This window comes from Mastigoproctus giganteus, chromosome 7 (assembly GCF_048544385.1).
Source record: "Mastigoproctus giganteus isolate SK-2022 chromosome 7, ASM4854438v1, whole genome shotgun sequence".
NCBI classification, from domain to species: Eukaryota; Metazoa; Arthropoda; class Arachnida; order Uropygi; family Thelyphonidae; genus Mastigoproctus; species Mastigoproctus giganteus.
Genome location: NC_143581.1, coordinates 136,595,393 through 136,612,042, shown reverse-complemented (window position 1 = coordinate 136,612,042; position 16,650 = coordinate 136,595,393). Strand labels below are relative to the sequence as shown.

Here is a 16,650-nt window from a genome sequence, read left to right as displayed (position 1 = left end):
ATAATTGCAAAGCAGTTATTAATCAGTCTAAACTAGATTTTGATCATGCTAAGAGCAGAAAACTTGCTTCATGTCCAAATGGTAGTTAAGCATTCTGGTTTCTTGCCAAAGCTATTGGCTGAAAATTGTGCCCATCTCTACTCCCACCTCATTTAAAATTTAAAATTTAAAATGTTTGCACATTAGCAAAAGATAAAGCTGACTTGAGAGCATCCTTCTTTTCTTCTAACTTGTATTAATGATCTTGGTAGACCACCCATTCCCAGTCTACCAAGTCTGGGAAAGGGAAGTCTACCCATTCCCAGTGCACTCTATTCAATTCTAGGGTCTTCTGTCAAAAGGATATCCAAAAAATTCTGAACAATCTTGATGCCAGGAAAGCTCCAGACCCTGATAATATTTCTCCACTTGTTCTCGAAGCCTGTGCTCCTGAACTTACTACTATTATGTCACCTTTTTACCCTATCTTATTCTACTGGTGTTTTTCCTTCTCCTTGGAAATTTGCTCATATCCAGCCAGTTCCTAAAAAGGCTGACAAATCCCTCACATCTAATTATCATCCCATTGCAATTCTACTCTTTCTAAAGTAATGGAGAAATACATTCATTGCCAACTCCGAAACTATCTATAAATCTTCCATCTGATCAATAACCGGCAGTATGAATTTCGTCAGTGTTGATCCACTCATGATATACTGACTAACATTATCCATCTATGGCCAAATTCAATGGAAAAGTTTGGTGAAACTCAACTAGTTTCTCGTGACATTTCAAAGCTTTTGATCATGTTAGCGTAGAGATCTTATAAATAAGCTTCCATGGTTTGCCAACTTTTTTTGTCATTGATTATCCAGTTTACTCACCGCGGGTGATGGTAGGCAGCTCTCTGTCTTCTAACTTCTCCACTAATGCTGATGTTCTCCAAGCTTCAGTTATTTCTCCCACTCTTTTCTTCTTGTATAGTAATGACCTTCTTCCACTGACTAGAAATCCTACCATAGGATTTCTAGTAAACGGGCGTTTCACAGTTTTCCTGATGATGGCATATTGCATTCCATCTAAACCTTCTGCACAAACAGCTTCAACTTCTCAAATATCCACTACCAATTCCTTAAATGCTAATCTACAGATATTTCTCTAGGGGCAAAGATAACTTAGTTAATTTCAATCCTTCTAAACTCAGTCCTGTCTTATACCTTCCAAAAAGGATTCTTCTGTTCCTAAGACACTCAGATTTCTACACAAGATAATATATTTCTATTAGAAACTATCCTGACTTCTAATCTTGGCATAAGCGCATCACAAATATTGCTATCTCTGCATCTAAAAAACTGGGTTTTCTCTTTCCACTGTGTTACTTTTGTTCTGAACAGCTACTCTGTACAAATCTCAAATCTACCCTACGATGAATACTGTTCCAACATCTGGGGCTGTGCTCCCCAAAATCTCTCTCCCAGATACTTCCATGGGCTCTGTTCTTCTGTATTTACATCTATTATTCTCCACCCCCTCTTCCACACCATTCCCAACACATGCAGTAAGTCAGCAATGATTTACTGTCCAACTTAAAACTCAACACCAACTTTTCTTTTTCCTCATTTATCCCTTCAAATTCTGTTTCCTGGAACAAAGGCTTCTTTCACACGTATATCCTAAAAATTACAATTACAGCATTTCAATTCTAATGACAAGTATCTTCTCTTTTCTAAACCTTTAACCTACCCATGCAATCTGATGTGACAGACAAGATTGCTCCCTAACAAATATATACTATGACTGCAATATGATTGCATTCCTGTCTAGATGGTCTTTCATTACTTCTTTAACCAGTGATTCCATTATTTTTCCTAAACCAGAAGTTAAACTAATAGGTCTATAATTACTCATTTCACCCTTTGATCTTCCCTTTATGACCGGAGGTTACATTTGCATTTCTTCAGTCCATGGAGACTTGCCCCCCCCCCCCCCAAATCCAAGAATTGACTTATAATTATGGCTAATTCTTTACTTACATCCTTTGCTGCCTATCTTATTATAATTAGATATATTCCATCCAACAAAGGTGCTTTTTTTTATGTTTAACTCAACAATTTCTCTTCCACTTTCCTGTCAGGTTTTCCCCTGTTAGTTTGATAAACTTTTGTTATCTCCTTCTCTAAATAATACCTTATGTGAATGTATATGCAGAGTACCTATTCAGTTTGTCAGTAAGTGGAGCAGGATCATCAACAGTAAAACCATCGATATCAAGTGAACTAATATGATTCATCCCCCTTTCTTCTAGTGTTCACATAAGTAAAGAATCTTTGCTATTTTTATTTGCATCCTTTGTCAAAGAATTCTCATTATTATGAAAATTATTATGAGAATTCTTTGGCAAAGAATGCAAAAAATAAAAAATAATAATAATAATTTATATGCATCCCATGCATTTTTCCCTAACAATAACTACCTCCTGTGGAACCTGCACATTATGCCTTGGAGGGTTACTGCTGCATTTCCTGATGCTCAGGTGTAAGCTCTGGCATTCATATGCACAGCTGAGAGCTTCATGGCCCCCCCCCACCATTTTCCTTCAACTGTAACCCATCCTGTTCTTCATGCTCTCATAAACACTCATCATAAATGTGCATAACTCGCATTCTTTGTATTGAATACACACACTTATGAAGTTTTCCCTGTTGGCTGTATCATATCCCATTCCATATATGTTTACAGGCATTGAACAAGTAGAACATTTTTAAGGCCATGATTTGTAGAACTGCCCCTTTGAGTGGATCTTGAGTTGAGTACATCTGAGGATCTATTTTGAGTTGAGAAGATCAGAAGGATGATTTCTGTTTAAACTCAATTTAATTAAGAATACTACACTACACTAAAAGGTACCTAATTGCAAAAATAAACACTCTATATTCTGAAGTTATGCAACAATAATGCACTAGTTAGTTTATGTTATTTTTTATATATATATATATATGATACAACGATGTAAATTTAGCATAATGCCAATTATATATAATTTAGCGGTACCCCCCTCGAAGGTACCAGTTCCAAAAGACGTGAAATATCACCAAAAAGGGGTTAAAGAAACTACAAAAACTAAAATATCAAAATAATAGACTGACCATTATGCCCCATATCGACAGAGGACCACGAGGCCAATAATGGTCATGGAATCGCTGCATTTCAATCGTCATACAAATCATCGCAAAGGCGGAAATATCGAAGAATCAAACCACCCTTCCATTCTCCGATAGATCAACCAATGCAGAGGATTTGCATGGCGGTGGTCCTTATGCAGCGAGAAATAATCTATAGAACAGACAGCACTCTTGATCAGAGCCACACCACTGACATAATGCAAGCTTAACCAGCTTATATAATAGAAAGGAAAAGAATAGATGGCGGCACAGCCGCTGCTTATTTAGCACATCAACCCACTACTACCACTAATTTATATAATGTGATGTTAAAGTTAGGCAAAAGTAATAAAAATAAATAAATATGGATATGAAGCTATCATTAGAGGCAGCAAATGCACATCCTCCACATGAAGCCTAATTATATCTGATAATTAAAATAAATATGATATTTAAAATAAAAAACATCAGCCAGTAGTACGGTAAAAATGCAGAGCGAAACGAAACGCAAAATAATATAAAATAAACAAAATTGGGTTTAATGACTAAATTATACAGGGGATTATCGACTACTTTTTTGTTTTATTATCTCTACTTTCCCTTCCCTGTTTGTTTATTTTATATTATTTTGCGTTTCGTTTCGCTCTGCATTTTTACCATACTACTGGCTGATGTTTTTTATGTTAAATATCATATTTATTTTAATTATCAGATATAATTAGGCTTCTTGTGGAGGATGTGCATTTGCTGCCTCTAATGATAGCTTCATATCCATATTTATTTATTTTTATTACTTTTGCCTAACTTTAACATCACATTATATATATATATATATTATGCTAACAAGTTTACATTATTATACATATTGTGTTATAAAGTTTACGTCATATGTATTACAACTATACAGATCTACTATATTCCCAGGTTATGCAGCAATAATACTCCTACACTAGTTAGTTTACATTATATATATATATTTAACCCCAGGGGCTCACATCTGATGAGTACAGGCTTGACACACCCAGGGTCCTGAGCTGGATATCAGCATTCTTCTCTCTCTCTCTCTCTCTCTCTCTCTCTCTCTCTCTCTCTCTCTCTCTCTCTCAGGGTAACTCGGGAATTTTTTTTTTGGCTGGTGCAGCATAAGCCTCAGGCTTCCTTATGGCTAACAATAATAATATATGTAAACTCGTTAGCATAATATATATATTATGCTAACAAGTTTACATTATTATACATATTATAATATAAGGTTTCTTGTTATATGTATTAGGCAATATCATTATGTTTATAAAATTATAAATTAGTTATAATGGATAATAAACCCTTCTCCACTGCATTGTCACAGTATCGTTGGTAGCACAGTTTGTCCTTTTCCTTTTCACACATAAATATCAATGCTGACTGGTTGTTGAATACGTTCAGACTGGTTTAGAAGAAAAAGGTGGGAATTATTAATTTACTGAATAATTCAGAAGAACGGTGCTCATGGAAGTATCTGTAGAAAAGGTATTTAGCAGAAACTGAATGTCTGTCAGGCAGAGAGTGGAGAGACTATAAGAGATGGGCAATTGATTAACCTAACTGCCCTCTTTTGAATGGAGTAGAAGCCAAAGGAATTGAAGATTTAAGATTTAAAGAAAGCTAAAACCAAGAGCAAAAGAGAAAATCCAGTTTTTAGATGCAGAGGAAGCAATCATTTGTTATGTGCATATGCCAAGAGGGATTACAAGTCAAGGTAATTACAAGTACAGATGTGATCATGCTTAGAAATCTGACTGTAGTCAAAGACAAGAATATGGGTGGAAGACTCCATTAGCATTAGTAGAGGCATTTGATGCAATAAAGCAAGCTTATGCAGCATCAGCCAAAAAAAAAATTAAAAAATATAACCACTTCCACTTCACCCCTCTGTTGGTTCGAAATGCCTGTCCAGTTGAGCCTTAAACTTATTTAGACTATCAACTTCCACGACAAGGGATGGAAGTCTGTTCCACCAACCAGCCACCCGCTGGCTAAAGGCCAGCGGGTGGCTGGTTGTAAGGAATTTTATTTAAGATTTCTACACAGAATTTGATACTATCATTACGGGTATTTGGGTGGTTATAGAAAGGGAGAAAATCTCTTTTTTACTGACCTCAGACCACAAAAAAACTGTAGATAAATCTAGGAGAAGACTTGTCCAATTCCAAGCAAAATGCAAAACTTCTGTAATATCTGGGCTGAGGTATATCAGTGATAAAGAGACTAGTCTGTTGAAGAGAGTACTGGATGCTTTTGGAACACAGACAGTAAACATCGACTTGAAGTTCATCAACATGTCATCTACACTGAAAGGGACTTCATGAATTGCATTAATGAAGTCCTGCATGTGTTTCTTTTTTTTTTTACACTAGTAGTGATAGGCAGACTGCTGGATTCAGAAATTAACATTATGTTAGGTTTTATCCTGGATGGTGTGTTCCCCACTAAATGCTGGATGTGCTGAGAAATCTGCTTGATGGGCCTTGATATTAATGATTCAGAGTTGTTGTTGTTGTTAAGTCTTTTGAAGGCAATGTGGTCTGGTCTGATCTCAGAAAAGTCTTTTTAGAAACTCCTTAACCCTTATTAGTGAAACAGTGGGTTGTTTTTTTTTTTTTTTTTTTTTTTTTTAGGATCCTGTATGCATTGCCATCATTTGAGAGGTCTGATATTTTGTTAAGATATATGTTTTATATCCAGTATGAAGCCATCTACTTCACTACCTTTACTCATATGAATTTTATCTTTCTGAGATTGTTTAGAGCTTTCTTTTCAAGGATCAAGAGATGGCCCATGGGTTGGGTTACTTTCTTGCTGGAGCCAGTTATATTTGTTAAGGGCTTTGATTAAATCAAGTGTCATGGATTCTCTAGTTATGGGGATTCTCAAAGTTTTTTACTGAGGTACCCAAAAATAAGCCATTTCCAGACTAGATTTTTTTTTTTTTTTTTTTTTTAGCGACTACTGAGAATTGCACACATCTACAGAGTAAACTACTTTCTTCCGTTAGTAACCCACTGGTTGTTTATGGATCAAAGAAAGAAATAGTGGGCTGTAACGACGAGGGAGGGGCACAGGTAGCAGGTATGCTGGATCTAGTACCAGCATGAAGGGAAGTGTTTATCTTCAATAGTCTTAGAGCAGTTCTGTGTTGTGAGGGTATGAAGCTGTTGTTTTTTTTTTGGTTTTTAGGAGCATTAGCAACTAAGGCCATATTGCTCCGGGGATATGCGGTGGTTATTCCCTGCCCTTTCCGCATCCTCCGTATTTGGTGGTCACGGGCCCGAACCCCGGTCTAATCAAAAAGGGTGTGCTAAGCACTGCTGCTCCTGTCCACCTGGCAATGGAGGCGCCCAGTACGGCATACCAGCACCTTTATTAACAGTGATTTGTGACATTTGGATGCAGTACACTTTGAAATTTGTAATATTAAGTAACTTTTTTTTTTTTTTTTTTTTTTTTTAACATGTTTATCTGCTATTCAAATAAGCTTAAAGTTATTTAACCAAATTTGTATTTTTCACTCTCCATTGTTAAGATAATTTCTATATAAAACTTTATAACCATTTTTAGAATTCTAAATTACTCAGTCAGACCTCTGTTTAATGAACTCTTTTTATAGCGAATTTCTTTGAATTCCCCTTGGAAGTTACATTCAAAATAGTTTCCGTTGAGCAAAGAAAATTTTCATATAAAGAACGGATTAGGACAGACTTAACTCAGTACACACTGTTCCCATTTCTGGCCTTCAGACAATTTAGGCAATTAGTGGTGCTGCACGAATTAAGAGAGCTAGTGGGATTACCATTCTACAACTCAGAGGTACTTGTAACACCTATCCGACCACCTGTACCACATACAGAGAAGTCGTGCTGGCCAACAGTGGGCAGATCAAGGGGTATTTCCCAATGCTGGTCTTTGGTCAACCTTCTATAGCAGTAGTGTCCAACCTTTTCCCCCATGTCAGGCTAGCAACCTCTCACCCACTCTTTTTTTTTTTTTTTTTTCCCTAGCAATTTATCCTGGACTGAGGGAGTCCCCCTCCCCTCCCCCCCTTTCGTCCTTTCCCCTCTTCACCTTACTCTAGTTTTCTTTTCCTCCCTGGTGAACGAGTTTCCTAGGGAGGAGGACAAGCAGATAATAGGGGAGACCTTGCCTTCCCGTGGCTAGGGATGAATAACTGGAGGCGGAAGTTCAGGTGATCACTGCTTCCAGATAGCCAAAAGGCCAATACACAATACTACACTACAGAACAAACAAACACACACACTTTTTCTGTCCTATCACCTTCTCCTGTGTGGGATGAAAATCTCCTGTGCAGGATTAAAACTGTTTTTCTCTCTCTCTGCTTCCTTTTCCCCTATCCCAGTTCAACCAATTGGGTTTTTTTTTTTTTTTTTATTACATGACATGTTGTGGCCTTACCTTGACAGATTGTAAAAAAATACAGAGCAACGAGGTGGAGATTAACTTCTGTTCTAGGAGCTGCCCATATAAAAATACAAATACAATTTTCCCCGTACAGGGGCCATATTCAAAAAAATTCAAAGTTAGATTTCTTTCGCAGGCTGCCCGAGCGATTCAAGAAAAATGAGTGTTACATTTTCCATATCTTATTACATATAAAAAAAAAAAAAAATTAAAATATTCGGAAATTTTATTAAGTACAATACACAATTACATTTCCCGAACAAAACATTTAATGAGAAAATTTTTTGATAATTAATAAAATTTAAAATGCTGTTTTAGTTCACTTTCCACACGGGCCATAGGTTGGACACCACTGTGAATCAACTGTAAGCACCCTGTTTGAGAATTAGGAGAGAGTGATTTTCTTTTAGCCCAACAAATAATCATATGTTTTTCCACAGATGTGCATTTTATTTTTTCTGTATCTACATTTTTCCATAAATTTTCCCTACCTCTGTTTACAAGGTCATAGTACCTGAATATCCGAATGACACCGACATTTTGGACAGTTTCAAAAAAAAAAAGATAAGAAAAAATTCAAATTTAACAACTAGTTCAAAGAACTAGCGACAATATCGATGATGAGAGAAGGAAAACGAGGACGAGGACAACAAAGGTATTAAACCTTCTAAACATGAAATGTTAGCATTTGGTTAAAATGAAGTTAGAAAATTGTCAATTAGGTTACAGTTAAATGAAAGATACACAATTCGTGGATTTTGGGGTACCTAACTGATAAGATGGTTTCGGAAGAATTGAAGCATTCGATGATCTGAGTAGGATACCAATTTCATTGAGTGAATGTGAATGAGGATTTTCACAAATGAATCTGATTGTCAGCCCAACAATCATTTTGTTGATGACAAACAATTTCTTCACTACTATTTCTTAAAACTGTAGACCCACCACTGACACGCTTCGATCCAGCAAAATATTTTGATTCATGGCTGCTTCGGAAACTTCATTCAGCAACAGACACAAACAGTAAGAAGTCGGCATACTGTGTTGGATGAGAACTTAATAAAAATTTGGAATATTCTACTAAACTTTATTATAAAATTATTTTTACTTATTACTTATTTTTTTACACAGTAGTTATTTTTTTTATATACTTAAATAATAAATTTATGCTTAATAAACTGTGTTCATATACTTAATTTCTTGTTCTTATTCCAAAAACATTACTACAAAATAACAACATCAGGAAAAGAAAAATTTTAGAGTACTTTACAAATCCTTTTAATTTTCAATTTTTCCTGATAGCAAATAAAGAGTACCGGCACCTATTTTTTTTTACAAAAAAGCACTTCTGCTACCCATATGCATACTTTACATTTGTCAATGTTAAACTTCAGCTCCCACCTCTTAGCCCATCTGCTCAACTTTTCTAGATCCTGTTGTAGTAGCATACTGTCATTAACAACCCTACCAACCTTCATATTGTCTGCAAACTTGTAACATTAACCCTGATATACCTTAATCAATATCATTGATAAATACAGAAACAACAAGGTGACCAACACTGAACCCCAGGAGACTCCATTAATAACATGAAGAGCATTCATTGATTACTACTCTCTGTCTTCTCCTACTTAACCATCAATTTATCCATAGCAGCAACTTGCCCTTAATGCCACACTGCACCAATTTGTACAGTAGTCTTCCATGTGAAACAGTATCAAAACCTTTCCTAAAATCCAAGTGTATGATATCAAAATTATTTTTTGCATCCAATTCCGTTGTGATGACATCACAGTATCAAATCAAATTGGTCAGACAACACTTCACTTTAACAAACCCACACTGTGTGAACTATATCTGCAGTCTTGTCTAGGTGATTCTGCAGTGCTCCTTTAACCAGTGATTTTATTATTTTCCCCTGAACAGAAGTTAAACTAATAGGTCTATAATTACTCATGTCACCTTTTTGAACTCCTTTGTGAATTGGGGATACATTTGCACATCTCCAGTCTGTTGGGACCTCCCCTGAGTCCAAGGATGCCCTCATAAACATGGCTAAGGGTCTGCTTACTTCCTTTGCTGCCTCCTTCAACATAACTGGACATATCCCATCCACTTCAGATGCCTTCCTTATGCTTAAATTCAGCAATTTCTCTTTCACTTTTCTCTCGGTTATTACAAAATCATTTAGCTTCCTGCTAGAGTTTGATACGCTTCTGGCCTCCACTTCACTACAGACTACCTCATGTGTGAATGTAGATGCAAAATACTCATTCAGTTCGTCAGTTACCTCAGCAGGATCATCAACAATCGAACCAAAGGACAACTGTCAGTCTGATGGGTGTTGTACAAATTTTCCCATTGTGGCTTGTAAACGGATATCCATGTAGGATGATTTGGCAAGGATTTAATTTGAAATCATATATTAGAGACAACTGTTTACATCAGAGTAATAATTACGGTTCATTTGCTTCCATGCTCTGGAATAGGAGATGTTTGAAATGCTCCAGTAGCAATATGAATAGCCTGATGATGAATGGAATTCAGCCATCGACATACATTGTTTCTGGTTGATACATATAACTGGAAACTGTAATCTTGTTTAGATCACACAAGTGCATGGTAGATGCATAGTAAGGTGCATCGGTCCTCACCCCAAGATGTAGAGGAGAGAGTACAGAGGATATTCAAGCTTGTGCACTATGTACAGAATTGGTGGATGTTCAAGAAAGGTCAACTTTTTATCAAATACGAGTCCCAAGAATTGAGGCTGAGACAAAATAGCATTTTGTCTGAGCCTCAATTAAGGTTCAGGATAAGGATTACACTTACAACATAAAGTATCCAAAGGGTCCTTTACAGTGAGAGCTTGAATTCATTAGCCAGTGCTCTGGGGTTAAGGCAGTCAATGGCTTGTTGCAGTTGTCTTTCAATAATCTCCATAGCACATGACTATAGATATGTTAAAAATTTCAGTTTCTGATTGGAATTTCAGTTTTAAAATGTTATTTGTCCTTATTCCTCTTCCTGCTTTCTTTAAACTTGATAATGTAGCTCAGAGGAGTTGCAAAACATAACTGGATTTAAGATAAGATTATCTGGCTATTTGTAACTTATTTTATTATTTCATAGTAACTATACTACACTTAGGAACCTACAACTTCTGATTTTATTTATTTAATATGTGGAGTTAAGTGTTTTATTACTTTAAACTTAACAGGAACAAAGTCCTTTCAGTTCCATTATATAAAGTGTTGTGTAAGCCATAACTGGGCTTATATGGATCACAGATATGCATCTTTTAAATGGGGATATTATTTTAGCAAATTCACAACCTTCCTGAAACAGCATCCCATTTTGGGCAGGATTCAAACTTGCTAGAAAATGTGTTAAAAAAAAAAAAAAATGTCAGCACAAAGAAGTATCTCTCTTCAGTTTCAGTTTTATGGATTGCAAAATTTTGGATTAAATATCTGTTTGGAGATTTTATGATATTATTCAGATTTTGGAATTTTGGATTATGGTGAATAACAGGAATATCTTCTCTTTTTTTTCTTTTTCTTTTTTTTTTTTGCAAGTAGCACAAACTAGAGAATTAAAGAAGGATAGTTGTATTCCATATATAGTAAGAAAATTTTCCTTTAGCTAAAGGATTGTTAACTGTAATAAAAACAGTTCAAAAGAGCAGACAGCACAAAATCAGATGACACATTTTAATTATTAGCTAAATTTTTTTGCATCATTATGCCTCTGAAAAAAAAACTTAAATCTGGAACAGCAATACTTACATGGTATGATGCCTTGCTCTACCAACTGGTCAATTGGTCTCCTTGTCATTAGCTTAACTTTTAATGCTGGAGAGGAAGAGAAGGGAAAAAAAAGAAATTAAAGGTCAATTAAAGAAAAGAATTTAACTGATCTTTCAACTGAAGGTTCAACTAAAGAAATTTTCATTACAAAATACTACATATTATCTGAAATTTCTTTTATATTAGGTACACACCTTCAAAACTATATTAAGTACACACCTTCAAAACTTTCTCCAACTAGTCAAAAAAGATAAGCAATTACTTTAAATACTCTACTGAACAGAAAACTGATGCATTTGACTGACACACCTATTAGCAGTAATATAATGTGGCACTTAATGCTACAAATAAATTCTAAATATAGTGGAACTTTATTAGTCATTTATGTATGGGGGGGATTAAAACATTTGTACCTGAAATTGAAAAAACTACAAATGGGAATAGCACACAACTGCCTATATTGTTAACATTAAGAATAAAAAATAATTTGTTTGGTACTGTCACCAAATTATCAACGTCTGCATTGCACAAAGCATAATAATATAAATGAAATTAATCACAAGTTTTAGGAACTTCCATATGTGCTGTAGTATAATGACTAATGTATTAAGATAGCGTAGCTTAAATTTTCAGTACTCACCTCAGCACTTTCCAGCACTCAATGATCCACTTGGATGTAATGTGATTATAGAAGACACATAGTTGATGTGAATAAGAACCTTATTTATAATCACAGATTTATAACCATAGCTATAAATGTGATTACAATTGGAATTTATTAAGGATTTGAAATAATTAATTAAAACTTAAAATATGCACGAGAAGAGAATGTGGATTCCATTTCACGGTTGTCAATTAAAATCATTAAGATGAGAATAGTTCTGAATGGATTAATATTAATAAACAAGCTAATAGTTCCGCACGAGGAACTTTCGATTTACGTCCTCAGTTAGCATTGTGCAAAGAGAAAATGCAAAAGGTTTAATAATAAGAAAAGTCAATTACCGAAATGCAATTCAGTGCACATGGAAACTTTATGCATGTTAAATTCTAAATAGGGGAAAGGTTGATTGGGAGTTTTGTGTTTATAAGTTAAATAACGTATGTCACCAAAACCATTCAATAACTAGTGCTTCATTTTGGAGAATTTTGAAATTAGACTAATTTAATTATTGTGATAGCTGAATCTATTAGTGGGTTATGATTGTAGGAATGGACGTTATTTTTGGAGCCTAATTTATTGTATGATGAAAAAAATTATGGTTCTGTTTGTGTTTGTAAAAATCTGCAGAGTTGTTTCTCATATTGTCTGTGATAAGGGAGGACAATTTGGACTCCTTGTTCTTTATCATGATGATTGTTGCGATGATGTGGGTTATTAATTCTGTTTTCAACTTTGGAAATGGTCTCTTTTATTAACTGTAATGGATTTTACACAGTTAGCTAGGAATTTTTCCATAGGGTATTTTAGTTCTATAGATAAATCTTGTGTATAGGTATATTTAATAGCATTGTGAATTTGGTTAAAAAGAAGGTATAGAAGGTAAAAAGTATAGAGGATGATGCGAATAAAAATGTAAAAATTTACCCATATGTGTTTCCTTCCTATAAACCTTGTACCAACTTTATAAATAGTTAAGGTTTAAAAAATTAATTGTGTTATCTTTTTCCGTTTCAAGGGTAAATTTAAGTTGTTCGTGTATTGTGTTAAATGCATTGTGTAATGTATTGACGGAATTCTTATTACCTATTAAAAGTATGTCATCCGCATATCTCATATATAATTTGATGTTAGAGGGAAAAGGTTGAAGTACTTTCTGTCCGACAGAAGCTAAATAAATCTCAGACAACAGGGCTGATATACCAAGACCCACGTTCATGTGCTTGTTTGGTGTGTTTGGTGTTATATACCCGAAACCTAGAAAACCTCATAAGAGGTGAGATAATTTTTACAAGAAATGTTGATAATTTTGCCTATGCGTAATAAAGCTAAATAAATCTCTGACAATGAGGCTGATATACCCAGACCCATAGGGCGGCCATATATCTGTTCTTAAACTTTGTCTTGAAACCAAAATGGTTTTGTTTTAAGTAAGAATGACACAAGTTCTAAAATACTATTAATACTTAGGTTAGTGCATTTTATCAAAGTGTCGTCTGAGGATAATAATTCTTTTAAGGCTTGTAATGTAGCTTCTACATGTACATTCATGTAGAAGGAAACGACATCAAAGGATGCAGAAATATCACTATCTGAAGTGATAACAGAGGTGATGTATTCATGTGCTTGTTTGGTGTTACATACCCGAAACCTGGAAAACCTCATAAGAGGTGAGATAATTTTTACAATCATTTCTAGTAAAAACTGATTCATTCAAACATTCCGCATGTGCAAATTTATCAACATTTCTTGTAAAAATTATCTCCCTTTTATGAGGTTTTCCAGGTTTCAGGTATATAACACTAAACAAGCACACAAACATGGATGTGAGTATATCAGCCCCCGTTGTCCGAGATTTATTTAGCTTCTATTGAGCAGAAAGTATTTCAACCTTTTCCTACTAACATCAAATTATATATGAGATATGCGGACGATATACTTTTAATAGGTAATAAGAATTCCATCGATACACTACCCAAAACATTTAACACAATACGAACAACTTAAATTTAACCTTGAAACAGAAAAAGATGACACAATTTTTTAAACCTTACTATTTATAAAGTTTGTACAAAGTTACGTACCAAGGTTTATAGGAAGGAAACACATACAGGTAAATTTTTAAATTTTTATTCACATTATCCTCTATACATTAAAGAAGCAGTTCTTTTTAACCAAATTCACAATGCCATTAAATAAAGCTATACACAAGACGATTTATCTACAGAACTAAAATACCTTACGGAAAAATTCATAGCTAGCATATATCCATACATTAATAAAAGGGACCATTTCCAGAGTTGAAACAGAATTAATAACCCACGTCATCACAACAATCATCATAATAAAGAACAAGGAACCCAAATTGTCCTCCCTTATCACAGACAATATGCAAAACAACTCTGACAGATTTTTAAACACAAACATAACCATATCTTTTTCATCATACAATAAATTAGGCTCCAAATTTAATTCATATAGAACAACAGACAAATACACCACGCATGATTACAATAATATCATTTATTTAATTCGATGCCAATCAGACAGTAAGGCCTGTTACATTGGGAGCACTACGACAAAATTTGGTACTTCTAAAATCTCTAATTACAAAATATAAGATCAATAAAAATGAATCTTTCCTACATAAATAATATTGATAAATATAATAGAACATCTCATACCTTTTTGTAGGAAAATCCTTCAACCCAACGCTCACATCCAATTGATCCAGTTAATACATTGTGTAAAAGGCCCAAGTTAAAAACACGATATAAACCATTAAAGTACTGTTAATTTAACCCGATTTTCTAAAAATTAATCTTGTATTCAGTTCCCATTATCCATTCACCGCCAAGAAGGCAGAGCAAAGCATAGCTGATGTACATCAACCCACCCAAAACTAAACCAACCAGCAATAAACAGACTGGAAACCGAAGACAATTGTCAAATTCTACATTAAAATCTTTTTGACTAAACAACTTTTTTATAAGTGACCAGATTACTTCGCCTGCGATCCATGCTCCCAAGAAGTAAAGTAACACACTTAACAAAATCCACTCTGTTATAAAAGTTAATTCAATTAAAATGAGCTACATGTGACGAGATTAATTTTGTTAACCAATGCAAAAAGAGTTATTCACACATGCGCGTAAAGGTCCAGGAGTCCGAAATAATGAATGATCTACGTACGTTTATTGAATTGGAATTTAATTTCATTTCTAGTGTTTCGGCTATTGAGAGTTTTATGTATTCATTTTGTATATTAATTACATTCACCACATTAAAAAGAAAAACATGGTTCTCCTGGATGGCGTGAAAGGGAAGTTCAGATGCACCTGTCCTTTTTGCCCTGACAGATGCCTGGTATTGTTGATTTCACATAGAAAGATAATTCTGGGTAGAACCGATGTAAAAAGAGTTATTCCCAAATGCAATGTTATAGAGTATATTGGTTTGTTCCATGTTTGAGGTAATCTTCAATAGTGTCTGGAGTTTATTTACAGGCTGTGCCACTATTTTAAATTCCGTGTTTTTAAAAATATTAATGAACTGCTTATACCACTGCTGTACATAAGGAACCTTAATAAAATATTTGTGTGGGGTGTTCTTACTAAGTGAAACTGATCCAGATTTTTGTTTTCGCCTGTTGTTGAATGCTCCCAATTATACTTAATGACTATTCCCTGTTCAAAAATCTTGTAGCAAGTTCCCTGAGTTCGTTATTAAGAGCTTCCTGCATAGAACTATCTGTAAGAGGTATCATTTTCAACCAATTTTACTATATGTACATTGTAGAATTGGTTGAAAATGATACCTCTTTTATAAATAAAAGGATAACTTGAATAATGCAAAAATTTCCCTGTGCTGTTATATTTTAAAATATATGGTATCGTTAACTCTTGTTAACATAAAGTTAAGAAAATTTATAGATTTCTTCCCGGTTTTTCTTCTTCTAAAGTGAATTTAAGTCTTGTATGCATTTTGTTTAAAGAAGCCATAAGATTATTAACAATATTTTCATGTAAAATAACAAGGATATCGTCTAGGTACCTACCTTAAAATGTTAAACTGGGAACATACAGATTTAAATATAATTTTTCAATATTGTTAAGGTAAATTAAGGTAAATGCAACCAGAGGGAGAAATACTCAATCTGATTATCAGCAGTGATTTATTCATGCACTAAGAATTTGCAGATAAAAGAACCACTGGGTTCGTAAAGGTGACTATAAGTTTGTAAAGGTTCGTAAAGGTGACTATAAGTTTGTAAAGGTTCGTAAAGGTGACTAAGTCTCAGACAGTTTTTAAATTCTGTACAGTGGGATCGACTGATGATGAACCAACGTTGAATTCTAAATGGGAAGCTTTCAGGGACTTAATTTTGGAGGCTACTAGGCTTTTCATTCCAAATAAGAAATACTGTTCAAGCTTCAGGCCTAAATGGATGTCAGATGAATTAATGAGACTCGTGGCATGGAAGTAAAATGTATGGGAAGCATATAAAGTATCAGGTGACACAGAAGCTTATGGCAGATATAAACTAGTCTGTAATCAAATCACAAAGGAGGTTAGACAGGTGAAG

At 34.5% G+C, this 16,650-nt stretch overlaps 1 protein-coding gene across 3 annotated transcripts in view; it reads right to left on the bottom strand.

Moving 5' to 3' along the window:
* LOC150083218 (uncharacterized) overlaps positions 1 to 16,650 on the bottom strand; it is a 637,655-nt gene that overhangs the window by 568,298 nt on the left and 52,707 nt on the right. For all 3 annotated transcript variants that reach the window (XM_090377919.1, XM_090377920.1, XM_090377921.1), the window contains exon 3: positions 11,384 to 11,449. In XM_090377919.1, the coding sequence (XP_090234045.1) occupies positions 11,384 to 11,449 (66 nt within the window). The remainder of the gene's footprint in view (positions 1 to 11,383; positions 11,450 to 16,650) is intronic.